Below are 24,498 nucleotides of genomic sequence, written 5' to 3' on the forward strand. Positions count from 1 at the left end.
AAATAAGGTTTTGTCAGCTCTAACTACAAAATCGGACAGGGGAAGTAGGAGAAAGGTATTCTACACCTATTACCGTAACACACTATGATTTTTCAACTAGAGAGTAACAACAGAAATCTGGATTCATTTTCCCTTCCAAATAAACTTTAAAAAAAGTTAACAGCCAGAGGAAGGGATTGTAAAAATCTGAAATTAACCCATGTTAAGGTACAAACCTTTTAGTTAATTTCACCACTTGTTAACAGCTGAAGGTCTTAGTCAAGTACCTTGAAACGGGAAGCTAGGGATCACCTCTCCCTCCTCTCAGTTTCAAGGCCCAGCCACTCCAGGGAAGCTGGGATAGCATCCCTCTCCCAAAGAGAGAAAACAAAATTCTTCTCCAGGCCACCTACTGTGCACCCTCTGCAACACCGCACGCATCTACCATCTCCGCTAGCATCGCAATTTGGGTTTTCAGAAAGCAGAAGTACAGCCCTCAGGGAAACCAAGTCACAGTCTGAGGCGTAGTCCTCCGGCAAACCGTGCCCACAAGCCTCCGGCTCCCTGCCACGTCCAGGTGTGACTTACAGATGCAGGTGAAGACTCGCTGGCAAGAGCTCAGACACCTCTTCACGAAGGTCCTTTAGGGGAGGAAAGCGGGGTGGGGGGTGGGGTGGGGGGATTCTTCCTCCTTTGTCCTGGAGGAACAGCGGGTTCAGAGCACACACAAAGCTCGCCCGCCTCGCACTCACGCTCCCTCCTGCCTCCCCGCAGCCGCCGGCGGACCCAGACGTGCCGACGGCACGGGGGTACCGCCGAGAGCCGGTCCGACGCCGGCAGCGCCGAGGAGCCTTTGTCCGGGGCGGGCACTGCCCGCAAAAGGGCCGCCCGGGAGCCCCCGACACCTGAGGGCAGCGAGGCGAGAGACCCTCCCGCCCGCGGCCCGGCCTCACGCCGCCGCCCGCCCCGCGCCGGAGGGCGCCGCCGGGCTCCTGTCAGGGGGCCGCGGCCCGCTGCGGGCCCCCCTCAGCCCCAGCGCTGGCCACCGGGGAACCCACCCTCGGCCACCCCGCTTATCGAAGAGGCTCCGGAGGTGTCCGTGTCCCCCCCCCCCCCCCGCCCCGCCCCGAGGCTCTGCGCTGCCGCCGCCGCGCCCGGCAGGGACAGCGGCGCCGGGCAGCGCCTGAGGAGAACAAGGAGGGCGCCCCGCACTCACCGCCGCCACCGCCTCCTCCGGCCCCCAGCACCCCAGCAGCAGCACCAGGCAGCCGGCAGCCAGGCTGCGGCTCCTCCACCGCGGCTCCATCCTGCCCGCTCAGGAGCTCCGGGGCTGGCCTTGCGGCGCGGGCATAGCCCGGCGGGGCAGCGCGGCTCCCTCCAGGCGGCTCCCGCCGGCCGCCCCGACGCCAGCGCCCGCCCCTCTGCCGCAGTCGCCCCGCTTCTCCCGGCTCAAGTCCTCCCGGGACTACTTGCCCCACCAGTATTCATCCGCACCCTGGGCGGGCGGGCGGACGGTCGCCGGCGGCGGAGGGTGCGCGCGTGTGGTGTGCGGAGCAGGGCGCGCTGCCGCCCCGCTCTGAGGGGACCGTGGTTCCCCGCCGCCGCCGCCGCCACCCTTCCCCCGTGGGCGCCGGGGTTTTGTCGGCTCGAAGGGCGGGCGCCTGCCTCTCCCCGCCCCGCACCTCCACCGGGCGGGCGGGCGGGCAGCCGCTGGACCCCGGACTATTTTCTCCAGCGGAAGCACCTCGGTGTGTGAGGGCAGGGGGGAGCTGTTGGCAGTGCCGGGTCGCACCTCAGGAGGGGCGGGCGGCGGGGTGCGGGGCTGTGCGGGGGTGCCCGCCGCGGCTCGCCCGCTTCAGTCCCGTCCCGTCCCGCCCGGCTCTGCTCAGGTGCGACGCCCCGGCGAAGAACCGCGTAAACTTTCTGCCCGGGCACGCTCTGGCACGGCGCGCACCGGCACGGCGAGGGGAAGGCGGCGGGCGCCCTGAAGGGGGAGCGGCGGGAAGAGAAGCGAAGCGGTGACCGACCCCGAGCGGGCAGCGCCGGCGGGGCCAGCCCGGCCGCTCACCGCAGGGCGAGGCACCCTCGGTCTTCCGTTGTAGCGGGGAGGGCGTGGGGGGAAGGAGCCGGCGAAGCGGCCGCACCGCGGAGGTGAGCGGCGGCGGCGGTCGGCCGCGCAGGGGGCCCGCCCTGAGTGACGGCGGCGGGCCCTCCTCTTCCTCCGGCGGCGCGGAGCCGGCGGGCGCAGCGGCGCGTAACCGGTCTGCGTCCTCTCCGCCTTCCCTGCAGGCTGCCTGAAGGATGGGCCGCGGCTGCGCCCCTGCTCCGCCGGCCGTGGGGCGCGCAGGGTGAGTGGCGAGGCGCGGCGGCCCCCCCCCCCCCCCTTCCCCGCCGTGTGCCGCGGCCCCCGCGGGTGACCGTGTGCCTTTGCCTCCCTGCAGGGTGCTGGTGCTGGTGCTCCTCTGCCTGGGCGCGGAGCTGGCGAGCGGGGTAAGTGTGCAGGTCCCGGCCGCGCCTGTGCCTCGCTGGAGGTGGACGTGCCTAGTGAAACCTGTTCGGGGTTTGGGCATCTTCCGGACGGAGAACAGACACCTCCCCACCCCTCTCAGAAAGATATGGGGATTTTTTTAATTATTATTATTATTTTTTTAAATTACCGTACACCTCTGCTCCGAAGTCCCTTTGCGCCTTTCGTCTGCTCGACTTTGAATTAGTTTTGCAAAGTACGCTGGGGTGAAAGACCGTCCGTACTCAGTGTAACAGCTTTCTGTGTCTGGAAGGATAATCGGTATCTCTCTTTGCAACTGACTGCCTTTCATTCTTTTTTAGCTGCTTCTCAAACCGTTCTGTTAAAAGCTGACCCTTTAGATCCTTGTTCGCAAGGGATCCAGCCCAGAGCACTCCATAACTAAGTAAAAGTGATGTGAGAAATTAAAGGATTAAGCTGTTCAGTGCTGTATCAAGGTTCATGACTATGAATTAGTAAATGTGTTTTAAATTCCAAGTTGGCATGCAGAAGCAATGACTTTATGATCTGTCAATCTGACAATTTTATGACATAAACACAGATTTTCTCTGGCTGTTCTTAATTAATGTTTAAACAGATTAGTGAGGGATCGCAGACTTTTTAAATGTTCATAATTCTTCACTTTTTTGGTGTTGTAATAGATTTTCTGCAGCTGAGATGCTGAAACTGTTAGCCCGCTCAACTGTAGCGAATAAGAGAGTCCTCTGGAAAATCTGTAGCCTAAATTAAGTGTCCAACTGATGTACAGTCAGCAGTTCAAAAAAACCTCTTCGTTATATTGTGATGTAAATTAAGATTGTACAATACTCTAATCTTTGTGGTCTGGATTTTATAGCACATATGCAATAATGAATTGATGGAAGTAGCTAGTATAATATGTTTTATGCATGTTTATTTTAATTCAACTTCTAACAGACTTCTCTGCAAAAACAGTTAAAATACGGGTTCTTGATTTGTCAGCCAATGTTTTTCTACTGCTTTTGCTACTCTTTTGATTAAAATTTTAAGGATTTAGAACCTTCCTATGCAACTGGGAAGAAATTTTTTGAAAAGGCTTTAATAGCAGAGGGGTTTATACTTTTCATAAATATGAAAGGCTTGATTCTGCTTTGCATTTTTTATAATCAATTGCACTGGTAGAATTTCATCATCCTGATCAGGTGGTAGTTACAAGCTCTAATCTTCTCAAAGATTAAAAGATTAGACAATTTTCTTCAACAAAACCAAGACCTGTTCTTCCGAGCGTTCTTGCTGCAGTGGAATCTATGCGGAAATGACTTTTATAAAGCAAGTATTTTCAAGGCTTTCTGAAATAAAGGTGCCACATTTTGCAGTCATTTTTATAAGTTCATGCAATGTGTCAGTGAAATTATTCCTGACTGATGCAAATGTAACTGACAGCAGCTTTTTAATTGTTTGCTCTAATTTTGCTTCATACCTGTTGGAAAGCACATATCTTAAACAGTCAGATTTTTGTTAGTTCCTTGACATGTTTTGTTGCCAATAAAGGGGCTTTGTCAATTTAAGTCTATTGCAATGAGTAAGATTAATACCTACATGCCATTTCTAAGTCTTCCTGCCAGTTTTCTTGAGGGTTAGAAAACAAGCAAAATCTTTGTTGTTGTGTGATCAGTCTGAAAGTTTGAAAAAGAATCAGAAATAGGTCCTTAAAATATTTAGTTTTAGTGCCTTATATGTCTAAGCAGTTAATGCATTTAATTATTATTAAAAATGCTGTCAAACATGCTCAACAGGAAAGATATACAGCTATGTTTTTGTCAACTTCAGAACAGTAGTAGGTAGATGACATTCTGGTACCGTTGAGTTAAAAACACACCCTAACACCTTCCAGCACGAAGAAAATACTAGTAGTTGAAATTGGTTTTGCAGTAAGCAGAGCTTTTTTAGGAAAAGCAGGATCTCTGAGACATTTCTTAATAGTCCTCTGCTATAGAATTTGAGGCAACTGAGCACAGAGAAGTACAATGTTAATAAAATGAGGTTAAAACTTCAGGTTAGTAAGGAATAATAACTTCTAGAAGACTATTCACAGAGACAGTCGATGATTAAAGCACTTTTTGCTGAAGATGATGTGATTTATAACTTTGTTCATCTCTTTTTTTTCAGATAATCTTACTTCAATAATTTATCTGTTGTAAAAGAAACATCCTAAAATATTGTACCAAGTTGTTGAGTGTTCTTCAGGAATGTTAATGTGGACATGACTAGTAGGCAGTGGCTGGCATGTCAGGCCAGCATCTTGAATAAAGTTGCATCAAAGATGGCTTTGACTCAGAGGTCTCAGTTAAAAGGTGTAGTCATCCCTCCCTTTGTAAGAATAGGATTTTAAAGTGGATCAGAATTAATTTCTCAGCTTGTACTTATTTTTCCTGGATATAAACAGTGATCTATTTTGAATGGCAGTACAAAATTAGTCTTGTAATACAATCTATGTTTTCTTGAGCCAAGTGTTGAAAACATGGATGACTTGCTGTTACACGTGGGGTTGCTCTGCAGAGAGATTGTTACCTTGTTTGTAGACCAATTGCTGGGAGTGACCTAAGAGTTTACCCTAACAGCTTTCAGTTGAAGTCACTCCAGAAGCTATGCTTCATTCATGTTTTCAATCTTTTATTTTCAGTAATTTGCATTAATAATGACCCAGGAGTGTCAGTACAAGATGCTGTGCAAGCACAAAGCAGCAGTGCAGTACTATCTTCAAGACATTTGTTACACTGGAAGACAAATGACAAAAGTTGGTCCAGAGCTGGGGGAAATAAGACAAAATGTTGGAACAGTGCTAGAGAGGCAGGTGTTTGCTTCTGCTAATTACTGCCCACCCCTGAGGTTTTTCCTGGTTACAGGGCAAGATACAGTTTTTAGAAGAGGGACTTTTAGAAGGGTAATCGGAGTTTTGCTGGTGTTTCTGGGATGTCCTCTCATAAAGGTGAGGTGGAGCATGAGATGAAAATAGTCACAAAGTCTAGAGACAGCCTCTTGCAATGAAATTTGAGATTCTCATCTCTTCACAAAGCTCTCAGCTGAGCTGCATCATAGTCCTAGCAGTCATTCTATGCCCACTTGAGAGCATACCTGACATACAGGTGAGATGGTAACTCCTCATTTATTTCTTTTCTGCCATTGTTCAGCTAGTTGAGCACACCTGGAATATGTGCTAGTCTTGATGTGATATCCTAAGGAACTACTGTAAAGACTTATTGTCAGACACGTTCTCTTGGAACAGCTGAGCTTTCAGATAGAGTTTAGTTAGCTTTTATTTTATGAGTCTGGACTTCATGCACTATTGCAACTCATCCAAACCTTCTGGGGTTTTTTTTGCTAATAAATGTGCAGATTAACTAGAGATACCCTCTTTTTCTAGCGCTTAGTATCTTGTTCAGCAGAACATCTACAGTATCCAAGTAAGGCAAATAAAAACTATGTGCCAAAACCAGTTCTGGGCAGTCTGCTCTATTTTGAGTAACTGAAGCTCTGCCAGTTTATGACAAGCTAGGCCAAGTGATTTTATTTCTCTTTTCTCTTACTATATCCCAGGTTTTCTGTGTGATTTTTTTTTTTGTTATATCTATGATACAAATGTTTCATTTAATAGGTACTGGACCAGCTTAATTGAACCAAGCTCATTGTTTTCAGTGGCTTTATGCCAAAAATAAGTTTTGTCCCAGAGGTCTGACAGAGGGAAAATATAGCTGTTTAATTATGGATATTTAAAATCAGAATTGTGGCTCTCATCATTCCACTTTCCAATTCAGTTTCTGCAAATAATGATCTTATCCATTAAGAGGTATTTTAAAAGTTTTTTCTGTTTCTTTGCCATTTTAATCGGTGTTTATAGGTATGCAATCCTTCTGCAGTTTGACTTTTACAGCTATATCTTTACAGAGCAGTGAGCTTTATTGGGAAAAAAGTAATATCTGTAGTAAAGTTACTTGTTTAAGAAAGGAGCCTACAGAATTCAAGAAATAATGTAAAATGCAAATCTAATCTTGTAAATCTCAGGATTTGCTTACCAGATAAGGCAGCTTCTAATCTGTAAGAATGCATGGGTGTTGAGACACTTGAGTGGTGAAGATTCGCACACTGCACTGAGAATGGTCATTCTGCAAAGGTGAAGTTTGAATAGTAATAGGTCTATAGCTAAATAATGAGAATTATTCCCTGGTTCTGTAGCAAAATAATAAGAATTACTTAAAAAAAAAAAAAAAAGCAGCAGACAGTTCATAACAGTGCTAATTATCTAGCCCTTGCTAAGACCTGTTGGATTTTATGGAAAATTTTCATTTAAAGCTGAATATCCATTTCTCTCCCATCTGAACAAATAATTGTTTATTTGCTGAATATTTTCTGGGTGCTAAAGATAATTGAGCATAAAATGTGGCATTTTATTTGGCACTCAGATATTGTGTTAGGTCACAGCAGCTATGAAATGAAGTAATGCGTGTGGTTGTGTTCTGAAGAGCTTTTTTAATATCATTACCCATTTAAGCACCTGTTCAGGCAAGGTTGTCAAAGTATTGCTAGCTCTTGGTGTTTAATCAGACAAAATTTTTGATCCATAGGAAGCTGCAGTGTTTTTTGAAAAGAGCGTAGTTGATCCAAAGGCTTTTTCCTGTTCATACAGATATTCTGCATTATTTCTGCAAGTACTTTTGCTGCTAACTAAGTGCTGACTGGAGCATTAAGATTAGACATCCAACTAGTGTCTTGTAAGACTGTTTTGGTTATGTATCAGAAAATATGACCCACCTGGTTTTTGAGCATCTTTTAAGATTAACTTGCAAGGGAGAGCTACAAAACACTGCAAAGCTAATGATTCTGTATTAAACAGTGCTGAGGAAACGGAAACATATTTTGGAGATGCTAGCCAGTTTTAAACTTTTGTCAGTGCCTTTTATGGGATTACAAATTCTTTTAGGTACCTCAAAACAATAAAATTAAGGTATTCTCTCTGGGGAAAAAAAAAGGTATTCTTATACTGTAGAGTGGTGTAATAGTATTTTGAAGTCATCATGAAGTCATGGTAGAGAGAGATGAAAAATTCTTTGCTGCCAGAATTCTTGATGTACTTGACCTTCTTTCTTCCTTCCTAAGTGGGTTTGTGTGTCCCTCTGTGGATAACGATTTAAAATTAAATTATTGTTTGGATACCAGTGTAAAGTTGTATTACCAGATCAAAAAAGAAGGGACTCCTGTGTTTCAGCTTAAATGTTATAATGATGAAAAAGAAGAAGAAATAAGAATTTTTTTGAAGCTTTGATTGATAGATAATTTTCAAGCTCTCTGAGAATCCAGTCTCAAAATAAAGGACTGCTTGCTTTGTTACTCTGGACAAAAGTAAAATGAAAGCACTTCTGCTGTTACCTGTGGAAGAGATTGTTCTAGCAAGGTCAGTCTGTGTTTTGAAAGGGATTGGAAGGAGGCTGAGACAGTTGTTAGAGGGAACCTGTGAAATGCAGTCTTGATAGTGACTGCAGTGTTAAGTATTACGGGAGGAAGAAGATCAGTGGGAAGGAAGGTCAGTCATTGACATTATGAATTTAATTTCCTTAGGTTTTTTTCCTTTCAAAATATCCCTATAACCCGAGAAGGCTCTCACTCTCCTGAGAAGGCTATAAAACCTGAGCTTGATATACTTCTTTCAGTTTACATGTCTGAGAAGAAAGAGCAGTTAGAGTAGAATCATGCAGTTCTCATTACCTGTTCCTTGCAAAAAGGGAATTTGGAGGTGTAGGCAATAAATCTGAAAATAATTGGAGAAAGCAAATAATTTGTTCCTGTGCTTTTTGCACAGATTTCCTGCAGTTTAGCCTGCCTTGGTTTTTTCCATACAACTTCCCCTTCTCTGATGGTGTGATTTATATGGAAGCTGTGTTGCTGCAGTCTCCAGTAGCTGTATTTAGCTTTCTAGTTTCAAAAGGTGTTGACATTAATTTTACTAAGTCATCTTTTCTTTTCAGAATGGCTTCCTGTTCTCTCAGGTCTGAGGAAATGTGAAGAGGTGGAATTAATACAAAGTCAAAGGACCCGTTCCATAGATCTGCTTCTTTGGCTTTTTTGCCACATTTTTTAACAGTTCTTGCTGGTCGGAATTGACTTTGCTGGCCCTCTGATTCTGCTCTTACCCAAATGAATACAAAGCTGTAGACACCCCTGCAGTCTGTGCTAGCTTCCCTTCTTCTTGTTGTTTCTGCAGGATTTTGATTAGCTTTGGTTGTGTCAGCCTCATTGGGCCACTAAACCAGCACCATCCAGCTTGCATAGTCTCTGCTCACTTGGTTACCTTCATATTGAGAGAATCAACACTGTGAACCAAATTGGGCTGATTTGCTTCAGTCTGCTGAGATACCAATAGCTACTGTATTCTGAGTTTGCCTTATTCACTCCCTGGTCTATTTTCTCCTATTTGGCTGGAACCTACTGTACTCTGTACAGCCTCCAGCCCTTGCCTCAACGTGCTCTTAAGCTCATCTGCCTTTCTAGCTCTCCTTTGTGCCTTAGTAGTCTAGGGAGGCTGCCAGTATGACTCCTGGCGGTTAATCCTGTAGTGCTTTTTCTGATGCCTCACTCTTAGCAGCAGTGAGGACGTGTCAATGCCTGTTACCTAGGAATCTCTGTTGCACAAATCTGTTTAAGAGGGTTGCACCTCTTAAATGAAAAGTTCGTTGCTTTTCCCATTACTAATAGGAACAAACGATTCCATCCTTGACACAAGCATTTGGCAAGACCTCGCTGTGATGTCTAACACAGGTAAAATCTAAACATCATCTAGTTGTTGTATCTGGACTAATTGGGAACTAGCTAGAAAAGGCAATACATCAAGGTTTCTGTAAGATATGAGAGTAATATTTCCTTTTTGTTTGGTTTTGCATATTTGTCATTTTTCCATTTCCATTGAAGGGAAAAGAGATTGGAAACAAGGTAGCAACAGCAACATTAAATGTTTCTTCAGCATTTTTTTCGGCTGGCAGAGAGATTAAGACCTGCAACTTTCTAGAGGTTGGGATAAAATGTACAGAGTAAGCTGAAAGCCAACTGCATAAATGAATTTATAGCACTGTTAGGAGGGGTTGGTTTTGATCTAAAAAGCAGAGGAGAGGAAAATGAGTGTGGTTAAACAAGAAATTGACTTATGAATGCTCCTGTGCTTAAAATTTCCACAAATCAAATGTCAGTGAAACTGAAAATAATCTTCCTACTTTTTTTTTTTGCTAGTAGCATCATTTTAAAGCTCTAAATAGCAACAAGTCAGTGCTTTGACTTTTCCCAACTTTTTTTAATTACTGCGTCTACTTTGCCTGTTCACATTGCATCAGAGAGTTTTCAAAATGGCTCCTTCTGTTCCTTGTCCTTTTGCTTAAATCCTTGAAGATATTATTTTCTATTAATGAAGGTCATGCCCTCACAAGTAGTAAGGCTATCTCTCTGTGGACATGAAATAATAGCTGGCTCTAAAAAGGAGTCTTAAACCAAAAAGTGTTTCCTTAGAAAATGATACAATTATAAAAGGAGTGATGAATCTATTACTCTTAATACATTAGGTTAAAGTCTGCTTGGAATTCATAAGCTGGCAAGTCAATTTTCCTGAAATGCATATAGAAACACATCTCATTACTGTAACAAATAGATTCATTGACACAATGAATAATTGCTCGACTTTTGCAAAGAGGAGCAGGACCATTTTAAAGTTGTAATAGTTCTCCTTATATCTGTCAAACTTTTTCTGTGGTGGAGTGTGCAGGTATCACTTGCTCTGTAGAATATATGTATACATACACGTATTTTGAAAGCAGTTTGGAATTATTACTACTGCTATAGTGGAAACACATCAAAACAATAGGAAGGTGAATCATTGTATTGTACTTTGATGATTAAACCTATCCACAAAGCAGGGTGTAACTGAACTGGAAGAACATAGCCTGCAGGAGCAAAAATATTTGGCAAAAAGCAAGCTTGGAAAATTAAGAATTTATAGTAGTCTTCAGACTTTTCCATAAAAGGAGCCTGTAGGCTTTCAGCCTCAGCCCTCCTTGTGAGATTTTAGACTATCATCAAAGTGTGTGTGTGAAGGGGTTGAAAAGTTGGAGCATTATCTGTAAAATTAATGTATTTTTGTAAATACCTTCTACATGAACTGCAGCACATGTGAAGTGTGGATTCAGATGGGAGGTGAGGTTGGCAGGTCCTGTATTGTGTTACACAGCGTATAGCATTTTGCATAGAACATGCTGACTCTTTATTACGAGAGAGGATTGAAGTATGGTGAGTCTTGGTCTTGTGGGCATGACTGAGGTGGTCTGCAATAAGCCCTGGGTGCCAAAAGTAAGGTGCTTTATTTCTGGTGTACTTTTGAAATGCATGTGTGTTTTACATTCACTAGGGGAATACGTGTAACACAAATGCATTGCTTGCTATTTAGCAAAAGTTTTTTATCTCTTTTCATCTGAAACACAGTTTTTAACAGCTCTCTCCTCTTGGAAGCTTTATATGATAATTTTTACAAAGGAGGATTAGTAGTGCATTTTTAACCTAATAGAGTAGTTTTGGATTCAACTGAAAACTGCCCACGAAATCTCCTCCTACAGATGGTACTTGGCTTTTTGCTGTGACTTGAAAAGGTGTGAGGCGTATGCTTAAGAAAAACGTAGAGAAAAGATGTTAATAGAGCAGTGAAGGGAAGAAGCTTTCAAACGACTCCTGTAACAAAGGTGAAGTATTCTAGTCACCAAAGAAAACGTCAGATCTTTACCCTACTGTTACCACAAATAGATACTGGAAACACTCTTTAAACTCCACAGAGGTTTTAAAGTTAAATGAGTTGGTGACCATAAACAGAATACTTTAGATGGTCTCTTCAAGGTAGTGATTATATGGTTTGCTCTGTGGTACTTATAACAACCTTAATCTCTGTGAATCTATAATCTTGTTGGGATTAAACCCAAATCTGACTAGATAATTAGAGTGAGCTCCAAACTGTGGTTTGACCTAATATCTCTTAGTGGTACAATTTCCATGTGAATGGATTGGCCCTGGAGCGTGTGGAGTGTTGAGAGCCCTCAGCAGAGGCTCTGGGAGCTGGGGGCCTCCCGTACCTCACGTAATCTGCAGAAAATCACCTCAGAGTTTTTGCAAAGACTGCTCTTCTAAGACTGTACAAGCTGAGGGCTGAGTCAGAACATCTTTTAGTGTCGCAGAGCACATTTTTCATTGCAGGTAAAATGTGTTTGCAGACCCTCCAGAGTGCTGAGAGTTGCAGGATAGGTTGAATCCTGAAATAAACATGCCTGTTAAAGTTACAGCAACAATATTTGGTCTGTTTTGTCCCTTTTCTAGGGTTCATTTATCATGTACATGCATCTTACACTGTTTCCCTTACATAAATACAAAGTAACATGTTGCAATTTTAACTTTAAAATACATAATCCCTGGTTGCATTACTGCATTGTCTTTCACCCCTGGGTCTGGGTGATTTGCAGATGTCCTTCAACCGTGCCTGACCACGTTATTTTGTGGCAGGCTAAATAAGAGTATTACTGTCTTCCATGTGTGAAGAAAGCTTTGCCCCAAGTCATACAGCAAGCCAACAGTAGGATTGGACTGTGACTCCTAGTTCTCTGCTCTAGCCACTTGATGAAAACAGACATTACAGCCAGGAAATGCAAAATATCACTTTGCATAATGATCATAGGTCTATTATGTACCTTTGCTTCTTTGAACTGTTGCACCATAATTGGTAGTGTTTTGTATGCCCTAAGGCTCTTCTATAAATGATACAATTAGTACAATCTGCTTTTGGAGATCTGGAAGGGTTGGACCTCTAAACCGGTAAGGCACAAAACTGTAAAAAGTTGATTATGGCTGTTTAAAGACTCTCCATTCAATTGAATTTTCTTCTATGTGCTAGCGTAATACTGTGAAGTTTCCAAAGAATCTGGTTGGTTTTTATCTTTCAGCTTCACACTACCCAGCCAAGTTCTGCACATGTTTCAGAGAGGAGTGGCAAGGATTAAAAACCAACTAGTCAGTCTCAACTACAGTCTGACAGTGGTAAATTAATTAATGTTTACATCAGATCTCTAGTGCTACTGTAACTTTTCAACTCTGTTCAAGGATACTTTATGAACTACAAACCAAAATGTTTACCAAGTCTTTTGGAAAAAAGTCAACTAATGCTACATTTTTAAAAAAAAAAAGAATGCTGTGATTTTGAATGATTTGTGGGGATTTTTTTCAAACATAAATCTGATTCATAAAACAATAGATATTGAGAAAATTTCAGAAAACAGGTGATTTGGTTTTTTTTATTTCAAAACTCAGTAATAGGAATTCAATAATTTTCATTCTGAGCTGCTATTAACAGAAGCGTTCTGCAGCTGGCTATAGCTCTCCAGATCCATTTGCCCTTCCTTTCTTACCTCTCAGTTTGTGAAACAAAGGAAAAGGAAACTTTGGGCTTTATGTGTTTTGGGCTTGTTTGTTTGTTTGTTTGTGTTTTTACATTTTTTATTAAGCTACTGTCCAGATCTGGAATGATTGTTTTACAGTTTTCCCTGCACAGAAGACTGTCAGCCCAGTCATTTTTGTGCAGTGATACTGGTTACAGATTTTGTTTGGATTATATGATACCATTAAATTTACCAGAAGTTAATTTTGCTGAGGTAGTTTATATGTTTTCTGTATATAATAATAGGTGTTCTGTGCATCTAAAAATAACCAGGCAAAATACTTCCAGCATCAAGATGTGTGCTTATAATTTCCATTAAAGAAATTCCAGTGAGAAAGCTATTTCCCTCCTCTTCATTCTGGTATTATGAGCTAACTCAGAGGAGGGCAGAGGGGTACCAGGTTTCGGGCCTAAATTCCTTTGCCAGAGGAATGTGCAGTGAGACACAGGTACAGGCTAGCTCCGTGACATACTTGTTTAGAGGGGCCCTACTGCAACCCAGCAGCTTACAGATCTCAGATTTACAACACTCCTTTATCTGCATGGTTTTGTTTTAAAAAAAGAAGAGACAGTGGGATTAATCTTTATGAAGAATGTTGTGAGTTTTCTTTAATTTTCAAATAATGGATACTGTTTCTTTTTTCATTCCCTTTTTATAGATAGGCAGTAAAAGTGTATTGTAAGACCCTTAAAAGTTGTGGATGTGATAGTAAGAAGGGAAGGTAGAGATAATTAAAAACCACTCACTGTGCTGTCAGAGGTAGTCTATGCTATTATGTTTAACTGAGGTCAGTGAGAATTTAGCCTGCACCTTACCTAATATGTCATTTGGGGCCTCACTGAACTGATTATACTCAGTTTCTTTTGGAATTTTATTTAGTGTCTGGCATGAGTAATCCTTATTTTCCTTACGTATTGAATGTCAGCCGCATCCTATATGCCTGATTATTTAGGTGTTACCTCACACTGTATCAAAGTAACACTAGTATCAACTTGTATCTTGAAAAAGTTGCAGAAGAGAGCTAAAATGCTCCCATTAAATAAGTTCATCGTAAAACTACTATGGGAAAGTAATTCAAATTCTGTTTGAAACCAGATTCTCTCTGTAAGATGAAACCACTACAATTCATTCAATTACTTGGCAGAGTTGTGAAATTTACTGTACTTGCTTAGTTTATATCCACCGCAGCCTTTGTTCTTGATAAGCCTGAAATCACTAATTCCTGACTGATGATATCAAGAAACTGTAGCAGGTTATTGACTTCTATCAGATATTTTATGGTTAGGGCAGGAAGCTAGTATTTTGCAGATAAACCAGGAGTTGTTGTTTGTGGCATAAAGAATAAGGAAACCTACATTCTATTCTCAACATAGCTTGATGAATCACTTCATGTAACTTTCTTAAATGCTCCATATCATGTTTGTAGCTATCTGTAATATAATCATGCATATGCTGATCCTGGTGGTCTGTATGTCTATTTATCAAGGGAAAGAAAAATTAAATCTGTTTTTCCTTTAAGTCATTGTAGTAGAGAGAGCTGCTCTCAGAAGTGAAAGTATACTTCAAGACAGGTAACTGTTGGTAACATTGAAAGAAATTTGGGGGGGGGGAGTTGTATGTGTGCTTATTTTGTTTTCCTCAAGTTTTCTAAGGTGATACAAGTATTTGCTTTCTTGATTTTAATGAGTAATCTACCAGCTATTCTAATATGTATGAATAGAGAATCATAATAATAACATACAAAACATGTATTTTTGTAAAAAACCTATCTGAATGCAACTTTGAATTTGAGTTTTAATTTCACAAAACTAAAGAATTTACCTAGATCTTGTACTTTTTTACATATATTCCACTGAGATCCCATGAGACTGGTTAGAAATTAGGATTACATAAAAGCCTAGACTGTATCAAACAAATAGCATCTGTGTAAAGCAACAGAACAAAGTTGGTGTTACTTTGTTTTATTCAAGTTATAAAGACATAATGTAAATAAAACCATAAGTAATATAGTATATTCCCTAGGGATACAGGTGCTGCCGGATTTTTTCTTAAAGGTTTGCAAGAGGGTTGGGCTTAAGAGTATTAAGGATTTCACGAGTCTCAATTGTACTAGCCTTAGAATGCTATTGTTTTAACAGTAGTACATGCTAATTTTTTATTTAAAAAAAATCATGCCAATCTTTAGCATGTTCCTGCAGAATTTTCAGCTTTTGATTTTTATTGCAAAGAATTTTTTTTTTTTTTAAATCTTACAGATGTTGGAATCATATGAAGATGAGAACATCTACTCTTATTTAAAATAAAATCCTGGTTCCTTTCCCTAAATCTTAGTTAAAAATTGAGGAAACCAGGAGGAAAGAAAATGATCCTGATAAGTCTCAGTTTTTCTTCCATAGCTTTTAAGTCAGGTGCTTGACTGTAGGGGCCTGTTATGTAACATCTGGATGTTCGACTTCAGCAGTGTTGAGGAAATCAGAGAAGGTTTCCCTGAGACTGCGTTATCTCAGACCTGTCAGCTGTGGGGTTTCTTGCATCTTTGCATGAAACAATTGGTACCCTGTGCTGTTGGAGTCAGGTTCTCTGACAAGCTGGATGGAGGTCTGTTTAGATAGGGCTGGATTGAAGACCAGAAAAAATATAAATATACATCATACTTTTCTGGTCTGGAGGATCTGCTGTGTAGGTTATGTCATGTTTGATGCACACTGGACGCAGTGAAGTGTTCAGAACAAAGTTTAGCTTTTAAAAGACATTAATTGATTGTGCTCTCTCTAAATATTTTTTTTTTTAAATTTCTGTGTCTTCGGACGAGCTGGAGTTTGTGGGAGGAGAAGGGCTGTTAAATGGAGTGAGAAAATTCAGCAGAGAAGCCTGCAGTGCAGGTGCCAGGAATCCTGTTTGCTGTTGCCATTAACTGACAGGAGGCTGTGCCTATGCCCTGTGTATGGGTGCATGTGTATGTAGCGGAGGAAGGAGGGCAGCTTTTATTGATGGTTCCTCAGCAAGCCTCTGTTATGTCCCTTTTTGCAGTTTAATGTATAATTTGGTGCAAACTTTTACACCTCCAACACAGCAAATGCAAGGTGTTTTGTTCAATGTGAGGCAGGGAATATTTCTGTAGCTGGTTTAAATCCAAATAAGTTAGACAACTTATCCCTTAAGATAAGATAACTTATCTAACTAAATAAATTAGGTAACTTCCTAATCCATCCTTTAGTTCTTGTTTGGGCCACTCTGCAAGCCTGTGTGCTTTAAAAGTAATCAAATAAAATGTGTTCTTCCTTTCAGTTACTCTTTCAGTACTATTTGTTAGCAAAGGTCTTGAAACGTAAATTCATTTGGCAAAAAAAGTAATTTGAAACCTTTTTCAGATCACTACATTTGACTGAAATTTGATATTAATTAATTTAGCCTTGTTTGCTGAGTACCTGTGGTGTATAAGCTGCTATTGTTAGGGCATCTTTGCAAAATCTGAAATGAAATATTTTCTTTTGAGTCCACTGCTCATAGATAAGTGTGCACTCATGTAACCTTTTGTTTGGTTTTCTATAGAATTTAATTTACAAACTTTGCTGGAAAAATAACCTTTTGCCCTTATTAATGTATTCTGTACCACAAAGGAATCTGCGGGGTGTCAGGGTGTACAATGTACAACCCCTGCTCTTCAGTTTGAAGTTGCTGTTTGCCTCTGGGGGGGTGGTTAGGAAGTTAATGTTTGGATCAGTTCATAGGTTGAACTTTTAGCTCCGGTTATATTTCTCCCACTGCAACTGTAGGTCTTGTACCCATCACAGCAGAAGTTAGTCTCTGATGAATGTGGGAGTATAGATAGCTGTGAATTTTTTTTGTGACTAAAGGAAGGAACTGTAGCACTTATCGGAAGTCCAGAGCACGCGATTTTATTCAGATTTTACGTTTAAAAAATGGTCTTCAGATAGTACTTATATCAACTTTGTGAAAAATCTGTGAGGTTTAAGTATCTTCATGCACACATAAAGGAATAATTTTTTCTGAAAATTCACTTTGTGAAGCTGTGATCTTTCTCACGTTTTTATTACTATTTCTGTAATGCTCGCACCTGCGAACTCAGGTCACCAGGTCTGACCCTACTGTACTCTCATGCATGAAAAGTCAGAATTGAAATACAATCCCTACTCCAAAAGATTTGCAACCTGCCAGATACATGCAAAACCTAAAGAAATCATGGGAAAATATTGCTCAGCAAGGGGCAGTCTCATCACACTAACAGTAGAACTGCACTGCTGCTATTTAAGAAACTATGTACACACAGCTTTCTCTGATATTCATTCTGTTTAATGATGGCAGCTCCTCTGCCTCTTAAAACATAGAGAATGCCTGAGCTAAATGTTTTTCCTGGGTATAGATGTGGAGGTTCAAGCCTGATTTTAATTTAAAATCACTTACTGCAATAGGAAGGTGTTGGTAATTAGCTAGCTCGGGAAAGTCTTGGAAGCAATTGTAATTTCTCCAAAACCTGTTCTTTCTCCTCAGTCTTACAACAAAGTAGTGGCAGGATGGTGAGCTCAGAGCACAGCTGTGCTTTATGCTGCTGGCATGTAAATAGACACCATAAAAAAAGGAACCTTTCTGCAACAGTATTTTATTGTTAAGCTGATTGTTGATGTGATAGCCCAGATCATAAATCTTTTGAGTCAATGATCAGCAATCCAAAGGGATCATTCTCTTTTGTGCAACAACAGAAGCATTACTCTTCCAGAAAACATCAAATTATTTCATATACTTAGGAAAAATCTGCCCCTGTACAGCCAAAAAAATACAGGAAACCCAGTCAGGCCAGAAAATACATTTTGGTGTTCACTCTGGGAACAATACACACGCCTCTTACAAATAGAGAAATTAATCAGGGCTGTAGTTCTTGGTTAAGATGAACATTAGAGTATCCAAAGCTATTATACTTGATTCAAGTAAAATGCATGTGGGTGTATGTTTATATACAGCTATTGCTTAGTTTTGACCTCTTGGAAATCTCAAAGGGCAGTAACAGCAGGTGGGAAGAGTTTTCAGGGTGAATTTGGCATCATATCGAGATTAGTTATTCGCTGACTTTTATGATCTCTGGAAGAGGGTTAAAGGAGGAGAGGATATTTAGACAATCTAGTTTTGAGCTAATTTATCCATTTAACTGAGGTGTGACTCAGAGAATGACCATTAACAACCTGAGTCCTTTTATGGCCAAAGAAGGATGGTAAGAGGGGTAATTTGGAGCACCAAGGTCAGATGACTGACTGACATGGGGAATGTAAATCCTTACCTCGGACACAAAGATCCTACATGCTATGAAAAACACTCTTGTAAACTGGTATGTGGGTAGGCAGTACATGAGAGATCAACAGAAAAGGGTGCAAGGATGGTACGCAGTACAGCTATTATTCTTTCCTTGCAAGGATACTCGGGCAACTATAAAGGATTTCATCCATGTAAACTATTTCTGTAGTTCCCATTGCAAGGTGTGCAGCCTGTCCACATGCCATCACTCTGGGGAATGAGGGTTCAGGATAGTTATTATGCAGGTAGCAAAACCTAATATAGCCATTTTCAGATAATAAATAAAAGAGATGAAGCAAGTGTCATGTCATTGTGAAGTACAGTGTATTAGATTCCTGCAATGTGTGTTTTGTTTTGCAGCATGCCAATAAACATTGTGCAGCACCTTTGAATGGGTGGAAGAATATATGATTTTCTCTGAAACAGTAAGGAATTTTAAGAAGGCTGAATATAATTGTTTGTCTTGGAAAATGCCCAGGATGCAATGCCTAATAACTCCAATATCTCTCGTTTCCTAATGGCCACCAGACGCCAGGACCTCTGGTTTGTATTTCATCTGAAAGAAAGGATAAGTCATCAGAACCCCTGATAGCTCAAGATAGACTGAGATACAAATGCTTCCTGCTAATTCCCAGCCCTGCCTGTTCTATCACTCACATTTCTGGTGAAGCTTCTTATGACAACATGGTTGTGCTGAGATTGGGATTTTTTGATGGGGTTAGGTGCAAAAGGTTGCAGCTTTCCTGTGAGATATACACATTCCTTCATGTCAAGGCAAGGGTTATGGTGATTATTGTCATAACAAAGACAAAATATATCTAAACACATTTCTCTAAAATATCTAAAAAAAAATTGATCTCTCCCTCAGGAATAACTTAATGGTCAGTCTTTAAAATGAATATTTGTGCTCAGTGATGAATTCAGAAGTAGGTTTTGAGCCAGAATTAATTAGAAACCAGCTTGCTGCTTGTAATTTTAAGGGGGGATTTAGTGGGTGACCTTTCACTACTAGTTCTCTTCTTTCCATGAGACTTCACATTTTTCTTCTTTCTCTCCTCTCTCCTCTCTCCCCTCTCCTCTCTCTCTTTTTTCTTTTTTCTTTTTTTTCTTTTTTCTTTTTTCTTTTTTCTTTTTTCTTTTTTCTTTTTTCTTTTTTCTTTTTTCTTTTTTCTTTTTTCTTTTTTCTTTTTTCTTTTTTCTTTTTTCTTTTTTCTTTTTTCTTTTTTCTTTTTTCTTTTTTCTTTTTTCTTTTTTCTTTTTTCTTTTTTCTTTTTTCTTTTTTCTTTTTTCTTTTTTCTTTTTTCTTTTTTCTTTTTTTCTTTTTTTCTTTTTTTCTTTTTTTCTTTTTTTCTTTTTTTCTTTTTTTCTTTTTTTCTTTTTTTCTTTTTTTCTTTTTTTCTTTTTTTCTTTTTTTCTTTTTTTCTTTTTTCCATTAAGAAAGCAATCAAATACTTGACCATGTGCAAGAAAATAAGTGTTTCATGAAGTTTTCTTCAGAAGGCTTCCTTCTGGGATATTTTGCAAATCTATGTGTATTTGTTGGCCTTGTAAGGAAAACACATAAACAATAATGTTCCTTCTTCAGTCTGAGTGATTCTATCACACTGTTGTGTGACACCTTCACTCAGGAACTTGAGGAACGATAGGCTGTAAAATACTTCTCCAGACTTTTAGTCAGTAAGGATATTTTAATGCTTTAATGTTACTAAATGTGTTAATTTCCCTCACCTCTTATGTCCAATAGTGATTATATTATATTACATGCTAGCAAGACAATAAAAGCAATCTCATTTGTGATTTGGAAAACATGTAACATTTCTTTAATACAGTCATTTGTCAGGAAGAGAACCATAGTGCATTGTTTTTGCTGTCTGTATTTCTTTAGCTATCTAGGTATGTGTAAAATACATAACCAGATGTGTATCAGACACATTAAATAACTTTATCATGTTATATATGTTAAGAAATATTGTGCTGGCTATAACCAACTACCCTTGATTATAAAAAAAACCCCAAATCTTTTCTTCTGAACTTTCCTTGTTGTATGTTGTGTGGTCAGAAATGTAAGTCTTGCAGCCCCTGAAATTGTGGACACTAGCTAGTGTTCAAAAGAAGGATGAACAGCAACTGTAGTTCCCTTACTGAGCCCTCCCACCAAAAGCTTAAAATCTTTTTTCCTTCTGTGTGACCTTTGCCCTCCCTCTAAGCAAGTGCTAGAGAGAGAGGGCCAGGGCAGGGGCCAGAAGTCTTGTCCGTCTCCTCCCAGCAGCAAGAGCTCTTCCTGAACAAGGGCAAAATCCAATGAGAAAATCAGGATGCACATTCAAGCCAGTCCAGCATATGTTAAAGCCTTGACACTTGGATGTTATCAAAACATTAGCATCAAAATATTATTGCCAATATTGAGCTCTTTTTAGTCCTGTACAATTTGTTATCCTTAAAATCCAGGTACAGGTGGGTACTTCTGCTCTTAGTTTTGGAAGCAAAGTACTAGAAGCAGAGGGTGATTTGAACACTTCCATTTTCAACAGTTGCATCAAGAAGACAGTACTGCTGCTGTCAAAATACAATTATTCACGCAGTTCTTATGTCTCTAATCTGACATGAAAATGTCTTGGTGTAGGCTACATTGGTACTCAAAGTAATCTGCCAAGATCAAGACCTACATGTTCCCTCTTCCAACCTGTATGTAATTTATTTTTTCTTTTCAAAATGAATGATCTCTTTTTCCTTTTCATTCTGACCCTTAAACAGGGACTGAATACTGGGAGCTGCAGCTCTTGAAAAATACTTCTGAAGTTAAAATGATTGAAGCTGATAGTTATATATTCAGTTAGGTCTTATGAATCCTGTTCAGCATGCATAAACCATAGGTTGATGGTCAAGATAGTACAGAATGACTAAAGAAATGTATTTCCTCGATTCAAAATTCTGGTTTAAACCACATGAGAAATGGGTATTTGTTTAAACATTTTAGATTTTCATGGAAAACTTTGAGATTTGTAGAACTGTTCTACCCAACACGTTCACAATACTATTTTACTCACAGCACACTGAAGGCATGGCATGTAGGCCACTGTTAGATGTAAAGTGGTGATCCCATTTCCATGTCCAGTCAGTTTCTGCATTCTCTGTAAAGAAAGTGATCAAAACAGTTAAAAAAAGAAGATCTTAGCTATGGGAACTGTGAACGTCTAACTTGTACCATAAAAACTTCAAAGGCTTGAATACAACTCCTTTTTTTTAGATGGGAACTTGAACTCTGAAGGCTTAAGATTTGGGACACCTGGGGGTGTGAAGAATCGAAGATTGGTTCTTCCTTGTAATCACTTTATATCCAGCAGAGGTCTTTAGTCAGTGGTAACTGAAATCTTCAAAATTTGAAATCTGTTTGCCTAGTGGAAATGTTTGTAATTGTGAGATGTTGACACTGAAATTGCATGCATTGTTTGTAAAACAGCTTGAGTGTGAAAAGTAGGTGTTTTGAAGGTGAAAAATATTCTGATCCCCAGCAATGCTGGAAAGTTCTGTTGTAGGAGGCACTTCTTCCAAAAGATGTATTTTGTTACTGCTGAATGCTCAGAATACTTCAGGGTTAAATTTACACGACAAGAGTATTCAAACAGAACTTTTCCTTTGTTCCAAGTTAATGCATCTACTGCACAGTACAGATAATGGGTTTTGCTCAGAAATATAGGTTAGCAAAGGTATGAGGAAAGTTGAACCTTCTTTGTATTCTGGCTCTTACTGTTTCTGTATGTACCGTTCTAACAGTTTTTACAAAGCACAAAACCAGGGAGGGGATAGTTTACAGTGTCTAAGCTGTGAAGTGTCTACCTCTGTCTATTTTGGGGTTTTGCTGACCTATACTAATGCCAGGCTCATACGTTTGCCATGTTATTTAGATCTGTTAAGAGAGAAATTTGTCTCTACTTGTAGTTACTAAATTTAAAGGGTTTAGGTATAGCTATGGGAAGCTGCTCAGATGAAAAAAGAGGTCAGCCTTTGAGGTACTGAGATTGTTTGGCCTTGAATAGCTTTGAATTACATCATGGTAACGTGTTTTGTAATGAGTAGAACTGTGGTCCTGTATAAAAAAACATGGAGACCATTCCTTTCTGCTATATGCTGGACAGTATCAGTACTATAACTTACAATGCCAAGATATGCAAGGATACTCTAATTAGTTTTATGTATTCTATTCTGAGCATGTCAATGTCAAACAAGTCAAAACAAACATGAAGCTGAAGTAGCAAAAATGAGCCAAATGTATTCTTGGTTGTGTTGACTTCAAAGTCTCTGCATCAATTGTGAATTTAGATCCAAGACTTCATGCAAATATACATCTTTCTCAGAGACAAAATAAGAAGGCCAGGTGAAGTGTGTGTATTTTCTCTCTCCCTCGCCTTCCCTGACTCTCTTGAATTTTTGAAAATGTAATGTCTAAGAATGGCCTGAATATTGGGGAGAACTTATAACATTCATACAAGATCGTGTGGAAATTATTGGCCAGTAAGACTCTTCAGCTGTCCTAGTGAAATCGGAGTTAAATACGTATGTGGTGAGTAGCTCTAAATACATTGATACTTATGATATGCATTGATACTTAGTGTTATTGACAAATTTTGCTCCCTATATTTTACTTCATATGCTGAGCAAAGAAAGAAAGAATGTGGAAGGGAGGAGTATGAGTTCCTCAAGAGTGGCAGGGAAGTGGGAACCTGTGTATGTTACCTAGGCTAGCAGAAACATTTAAGGGTTTGATTATTCTCAGAAGAGATGCTATTTTCAATTCAAAGGAACTACATTTAAAAGATCCCAAGTGTTTTTGTGTGTGTGTTACAAAGATCTAAAATCATCACATTTCATCTGCTGGTATGCAATCGTTCAATCTGTGGTCAAGGGTACCTTAAAGATCGAAAAGCCTGAGCACTTGCCTGTATTCTTACGCTTCGAGCTTCAACTACTTGATTTCTTCTGCTGCATTCAAGCCGGGCAGAAGTCACAGAACATCCAGTTCTTCCCATAGTCCAGCCATTGAGCTGAATGGGGAGATTTTATGACTTACGAGGCCCTGGAGTGTCTTAATTGTTTAAAATGTCAGTGTTTGTAAAACTATCCTTGAGCTGTCTTCTTTAAACATGCTGTTCAGATTCCTTACTGGAGAAACAAAAAGCAATCCTAACAGATATCCCTGACAGAATTCTGTTTGCTTTAGCAGCAACACCATGTATTTGTTTAAAGACAGAAAAGATACATGTACAAATGAAGGCAGAATTGGCCTAATCAAAATGCGGGTGGGTGGAAAGTGAATAACCTTATTCTGTGAATGAATGTAAATTGCTGTAGTATGGTGTCTTTAGATGATAGCCTCCCAGATGTGTTCTCATCATTGTTTGCATCTCATCAGTTCCTGTTTTCTGAAAACACTTGTTTGCTTCTCATTGCTGACATAAAAGGAGTCTTTGAAGATGGTCTACTGTAAGAGAAACAGCCTTGAGTCATAGTGAAAGTGCCAAGCTGGAATCAAAAATCTCAGAGTTTTGATTGTGGAAGCGCTGTGTGACCATGAGTCATTTTTGTAACTCCCCTCTGCATTTCACTCTGCAGCTGTCCATGGGAATAATGATACAGATGATGAAAAGCTGTTGGCTAACATTGATGAAGTATGTAGTATTTCCAACATACTTTAAGCTCTAAATATCAGCAGATGCTATGTATGGAGAAACATTTTGCCAGGAAAACAAGTTTAGAACATCTAACTGTGCTGACGCTGACATATAAGTTGTCCTCAAGTCTTATGTTGCATCTGCACGTTGATTTTACAGTGGCAGTCTCTGATTTCTGCAGTACTATTTCTGCTGGCATCCTAAAATAAACCATTAGAAAAGGCATTTGTAGAGGAGAGCAAGGAATCTAGCTAAATTACTTACCTAAAATATTTTTGTGCAGTAGAGTGCGGTAGGTAGAGTTCTTAATGCAGCCCAAGGGTTTGGACAGTGCGAAAGCTTATCATCTGCAACATAAAGCAGTGCAGCATAATTGCAAAACCATGGAGAGAGAGATGTATTCCTGGTGATGCTCCAGCAATGTGTTAGGAGAGTGCACTCAGTTTTAGTCAGGAGCTTTTACAGAAGTGTGATTAAGATGATGTTTATGTCAGATGCATTCACATGTCATGTCTTTGAGATCACTTAACACTGTTAAATTATGTTCAGGATA

General features: G+C 40.3%; 2 protein-coding genes across 2 annotated transcripts in view; one reads left to right on the plus strand and one right to left on the minus strand.

Annotated features, from left to right (window-relative positions):
• The window catches only part of COL4A5 (collagen type IV alpha 5 chain), an 89,622-nt gene extending 88,213 nt beyond the window's left edge, over nt 1–1,409 (minus strand). Inside the window, exon 1 of the mRNA XM_052813084.1 lies at nt 1,196–1,409. Within this exon, the coding sequence (XP_052669044.1) occupies nt 1,196–1,285 (90 nt within the window). The 5' untranslated portion in view covers nt 1,286–1,409. The remainder of the gene's footprint in view (nt 1–1,195) is intronic.
• Nucleotides 1,410–1,621: 212 nt separating this feature from the next.
• The window catches only part of COL4A6 (collagen type IV alpha 6 chain), a 141,799-nt gene continuing 118,922 nt past the window's right edge, over nt 1,622–24,498 (plus strand). The window contains exons 1-3 of the mRNA XM_052813083.1: nt 1,622–1,727; nt 2,269–2,327; nt 2,421–2,469. Coding sequence (XP_052669043.1) covers nt 2,281–2,327; nt 2,421–2,469 — 96 coding nt within the window. The 5' untranslated portion in view covers nt 1,622–1,727; nt 2,269–2,280. The remainder of the gene's footprint in view (nt 1,728–2,268; nt 2,328–2,420; nt 2,470–24,498) is intronic.

The sequence above is a fragment of the Harpia harpyja genome, chromosome 18 (assembly GCF_026419915.1).
Source record: "Harpia harpyja isolate bHarHar1 chromosome 18, bHarHar1 primary haplotype, whole genome shotgun sequence".
Lineage (NCBI taxonomy): Eukaryota > Metazoa > Chordata > Aves > Accipitriformes > Accipitridae > Harpia > Harpia harpyja.